The following is a 5,631-nucleotide window of genomic DNA, read 5'->3' as shown; positions in this document are numbered from 1 at the left end:
GTTACGACTGTCAGGTAGGCATTTTCCCTCAGATGTATCAAGATACAGTAGTGGCAAAACAATCAGGAGGTGTGCAGTTTGCATCAAAAACAGTAAAAGAACAGATACTAGGTACATGTGCTCTGAATGTGATGTTGGGCTTTGTGTCACACCATGTTTTGGTATCTATCATACAAAAACAAATATTAATATACATTAATAAAACTAATATAAGTATCAATTTGGCTGTTTACTATATTATGTAAGATTATTATTTCTGTATATTTGTTACTTTATGGTTAAAAAAGAATGTTTCACTTATTTGAATAGTTGTTTTTATGTTTATAATATTCCTTTTTAGCAAACCGGTTAATCTAACATTAAAAAACTATTATGAAAATAAAAAATATTAATATAAAAAAATGTATCAAATATATATCTATATATATCATGTATTAAATTCAAGAAGTTTATCAAAATAAAAGGTATCATAAAAATAATAAATGATATAATTAAATGAAAATGTAATTAACCATATTGTCGCTAATCGTTAGCAGATATTTGGGAACCAATGGACTACAAACTTTGAATTAATTCTAACTTTTAAAGTTTTGGATAAAAATTTTTTTTTTCAATTGTCTTTTATTTATCATTTTCAATCAGAAACAAATATTAAAACGATAAAATTAAAATAAAAAATTAAGTCAGTCCAGGAGGACATCTTAGAATTAATTAATTCAGCACTCAAAGGGTTAATTATTCGATCATTCGATTTTGCCATGACACTTCTCTTTCGCCAACAAAATATTCTGCAAAACTGTCTTTTTTTTCGAGCTTCAGGTTAAAGGATTTCGTTGCGTGGGAGGTCCTAATCCTCTGAATCCGGATGAACCTTCTTCATTTCGCCATGATCCAGGAATTAAACGTCCCAACTCTAAATCTTCAATGTCAACTGATATGGAGTGTTGACTAAGTCCTGTCTTTCTAATCCAATTATGTAGGGAACATGCTGCTTTAACAAGCTTCACTACTGTTTCTGAAGCGAGTAATATAGGTTTTCTAAATACTCGGAATCGGAAAGCCAGTATACCAAAAGAATTTTTGACAATTCGTCTGGCACGACAGTGCCTATAATTGTAAATCTTTTCTTTTCTTGAAAGAATATTTCTTCTTGCATATGGTTTCATGAGATAAGTTTTCAATGGAAAAGCCTCATCTCCCAACATAACTGCACCATCTAGCAATTTTAACACGTTTTCTTCAAGTGCCTTTTTTAAATTTGATTTTTCAAAAATTCCAGCATCAGCGTTACTTCCATAATTACCAATATCAATGCATTCGAAATTATGATTATGATCAACTAAGGCTAATAAAACAATGCTAAATGACCCCTTGTAATTGTAGTAGTTGGAACCTGTATTTGGAGGACATTGTATCATTATATGCTTACCATTAATGGCACCAAAGCAATTTGGGAAATTCCATAATGAATTAAAGCCATTAATGATTTTCTTCCATTCGTTTTCATTTTTCGGGACCTAAAAAATTAATACAAATTAATATACAACAACAAACTAATTTTATATTAATAAATTAAAAATTATATTTTTATAGGTATTAAATGATAAAAGTGTTGATTTAACATCTGTGGATAATGATGATTCGAAAAATACTACAAGTAGAAGCACAGTTTGATAAAGATGCTAGGTTAAAAGCTAATGATGATGATGATAACTTTAAAGCACCCACATGTACACCAAGGAAGTCAAAAAAAAATATTTTTAAAAAAACTAAAATTGATAACACGTTGGACAATGCTGTAGAAACCCTGAAATATGTTTGTAAAAAACAAACAATGGAAAATGAATTTACAGTTTTTGCGAAACATATAGCAACTCAACTGGAACAACTTCCTTTAAAAGAGGCTCTCATGGCACAATCAGATATCCAGAATATTTTGACAAGAGCTCGCATTAGTTCAATGAATGAGACAAATGGGTCCACAAACCCAATTGTAATGACAGCTAAAAATACAACTAAGGTACAATTCATACCTTCCCCATCTGATAATAGCTATTCAAATATCTCATATTCAAGTAATGATTCTACAAAAGATGAATTTGATGCATCATACTCTGATTGTTTTACAACTTTAGAACCACCAGAACCAGTACATCAAATAAACCAAAACTCAAATTTAGCATTATTTTATAATAATTTTGAAATTTAATAATAATTTCTATAGAATATGTATTATTATTTTAATTCATGAATGAAAGTTGTTAAAAAGTATTCTAGATAAACAGTATATAACCCATACAGATTAATAAATAATAATACATTATATTATATAAGGCATCATTATTTTTTGTCAAAATCGTTACCTGGATATATTCTATTAATCCTTCATAAATAGCATCAAATACAGCAGGTAAAAAACTACAAATGGATGATGCTGAGACTCTGTACAGATATTGAAGTGATTTGTAGGAATCTCCTTTAGCCAAATAACGCATAGTAATTTCCCATTTTAATTCAGGTGATAGGGCATTTCTCATAATAGTATCACATTTCATAATTTTATTTTCAACCTATAACAAAGTATCTGATTTACCAAAATCAGCAGTAACAATTCGAAATTGTGTAGTAAATTTTAGTTTAACTATCAGAAAAGAAATAATTGACGAATTTAAACGGTTAAAAAATACAGGTGAACGATTTAATTTAACTTTTGACGAGTGGACTTCCACGGCCAACAAGCGTTTTATGAATATTAACGTCCATTCGCAAACAAAATTTAGGAGCTTAGGTCTTATTCGAGTTCAATGACAGCTGAAAACTGTATTTGTGTATTGAAAGAACGACCAAGTCGACTTAATATTTCACTAGAAGAAGATATTGTCGCAATTGTAACCGATGGACCAAATGTTATGTTAAAAGTAGGAAAACTTGTTGATACTGAACACCAGTTATGTTTTGCGCGTTGTATTCATTTAGCTGTTTGTGATGTACTTTATAACAAAAAAAATATTCGAGATGAATCAACTGCAAATGATATAAATGAAGATGACGATGAAGAATTTGACTTTCCGGATTCTGGTTTAAATTTTCTTCCGCAAAATGATATTATTCAAGACATGCCACATTTAACCAATGAATATAATATTAATGTGGTAATTAAAAAAATACGCAAAGTTGTAATGTATTTTAAAAGATCTCCGACAAAAAATGACACTATACTTCAAAAATACGTTAAAGCAGAGCATGGAAAAGAAATTAAATTACTCCTGGATTGTAAAACAAGATGGAATAGTCTTCTTGCTATGTTAGAACGTTTTATCCTTTTAAAAACCAGCATTCAAAAATCGCTTATAGATCTCAACCATCCAGTCAGTTTAGAAGATTCTGATTATAACTTAATTATTGAGATAACAGATGTACTTGCCCCATTAAATTGACAGTGGAAGCAATTGGTCGTCGTGATTCCGATTTGTGCACTGCTGATGCTGCATTAAAATTTCTTTTCAAGGAATTGTCAAAAAACAATTCAGTAATTGCTAATAAAATGAGGACATGCTTAAGTGATTGTATAAAAAAACGACGACGTCCAGAGTTGTCTGGCGTATTGAGTTATTTACAGAAGCATCATGATGACTATGATAAAATTACATATTTGAAAGATATATTTTTAATCCCTAAAAATGATTTTATTAGAAAACAAATAATAAAATTAATTGAAAGGATACATTATAATGAACACCTAATGACACCTAATGAAGAAGAACAACATTGTTTTGAACATCTATTACACTCACTCAATTGACATTGAAAGAAAAGTTGGAGCTTGAAATAGGAAAAAATAAAAGAAAAATTGATCCTATAACACTAAAAGAAACTGATTTAATAAAAATAATCAAAAATGAGATGAATTTATTTGAAAATGGAGGAACTCGCGGGCATCACTTAAACCTAGCATTTAAGTACTTAATGTCTATTCCTCCTACAAGGATCGAGTCCGAACGTGCATTCTCAACAGCAGCCTATATTGGAAACAAGCTAAGAAGCAGACTGGGAGACGAAACATTAGACGCTCTACTATTCCTGCGTTCATATTTTCAAAATAATTAGAACCAATGTATATTTATAAACTTTATTTACTAATAACTATTCTTATGTATAATAATACAAATATTTAAATAAAACAAACTTGTGCATAATTCTTTTTAACATTTTCTTATTAAATTTCCGGATAATCCCGGGATCCCGGGATTAATAGCTAAATATCCCATAATCCCGGGATCTTAAAACTGGGCCGGGATTGTAATCTCTATATATAATATGTAAATAACGGAAATGGAATTCTGAAAATGATGTCCGCTTAGTTTGAACAAATGAATACAATTGATCTCTCGTTCGGGGCGAGCTCCAGCATTCAAAATTATTTCTTTTTCAAGAGATATCCCCCGCTATTAAAATGTCTTGGATAAACACACACCGATTGATTGATAAGTGCATATTATTATATAATATTGCATGATATAATATAACGGACGAGAAAAGTCAAGGATGGATAGGGTGAGGCAGCGGGTCGGTATGTAGATGAGGTCCACAGTTAATTTCTAAAGCGTTATCCTAGTACGCGGTAGTCTTAAGACATCTAGATGTTGATTCAACAGTACTCTTCATCCTTCACGATTTTTTGCTTCGATCACTAACACATTTTATACTACGGACATCGAAATCAGTATTAATTAATATTTTTCACTGTCTCTAACTGGCAAAATGAGCTTATTTTATTATTAATAATTTCCAAGAGTTTTCAAGAGGGCCGTGAAGACTGCAAAGACGATACGAGACCAGGACGTCCTTCAACCACTTGTAACGACCTAAACATTGATCGTGTGCAGTCTCTAGTGCTTTCCCCAATCGAAGAATGACAATCCGGATGTTGGCTGATACGCTAAGTATCGGAAAATCGTCTGTGCACACAATTTTGACGGAAAATTTAGGTTTGAAAAAATTGTGTACGAAAATTATTCCAAAGCTGCTAACACCGGACCAAAAGTTGAGGCGAAAAGAGTGCTGCATTGACTGGAAAAATTCGGCACTCACTCCTAATTTTCTTGAAAGGGTTATCACTGGTGACGAATCATGGTTTTACGAGTACAATCTAGAACTTAAAACTCAGAGCATGGAGTGGAAGTCAAAAATGATCCCCGAACGAAAAAATGTCGTAAAAGCCGGTCAAAAATAAAGGTCATGTTAATCGTCTTTTTTGACTACCGTGGTATTGTGCATCATGAATATCTTCCTGAAGGACAAACTGTAAATGCTATTTTCTATGTGGAAGTTCTTAAGTGCTTACGAGATCGTGTGTGACGTGTACGACCAAATTTGCTAGGAGAGGACGGGTGGATTATGCATCACGATAATGCACCCGGCTCATTCTTCTTTGCTGGTCCGTGAGTTTTTGGCCCGAAATTCAATCACAAAACTTGACCCCCCCCCCCTCCTATTCTCCAGATTTAGCCCCCTGTGATTTTTTTTGTTCCCAAAATGTAAAATGGTCATGAGGGACAGCATTGAGACGATGTGGAAACCATAAAGCGCGAAACAACAAGACAGCTGAAAAGCCTAACTTCTGAAGACTTT

The 5,631-nt window shown here is 31.9% G+C and overlaps 1 protein-coding gene and 1 pseudogene across 1 annotated transcript; one reads left to right on the top strand and one right to left on the bottom strand.

The window, feature by feature from the left end:
• Positions 1–695: 695 nt before the first annotated feature.
• LOC112592344 lies at positions 696–2,458 on the bottom strand (annotated as a pseudogene).
• A 2,454-nt stretch (positions 2,459–4,912) lies between these two features.
• Positions 4,913–5,233, top strand: LOC112592343. The gene has a single exon (XM_025336360.1). The coding sequence runs from the start codon at positions 4,913–4,915 to the stop codon at positions 5,231–5,233; it is 321 nt and encodes a 106-aa protein (XP_025192145.1).
• Positions 5,234–5,631: the final 398 nt, after the last annotated feature.

This window comes from Melanaphis sacchari, unplaced genomic scaffold (genome assembly GCF_002803265.2).
Source record: "Melanaphis sacchari strain LSU unplaced genomic scaffold, SCAv2.0 Contig1700_pilon_pilon, whole genome shotgun sequence".
Lineage (NCBI taxonomy): Eukaryota > Metazoa > Arthropoda > Insecta > Hemiptera > Aphididae > Melanaphis > Melanaphis sacchari.
Note: the sequence above shows the minus strand (reverse complement) of the source record. Positions and strands in the feature narration are given on the sequence as shown.

Coding starts and splice junctions, on each gene's coding strand:
- LOC112592343 (XM_025336360.1), top strand. CDS start 4,913: ATGACAATCCGGATGTTGGCTGATACGCTAAGTATCGGAAAATCGTCT.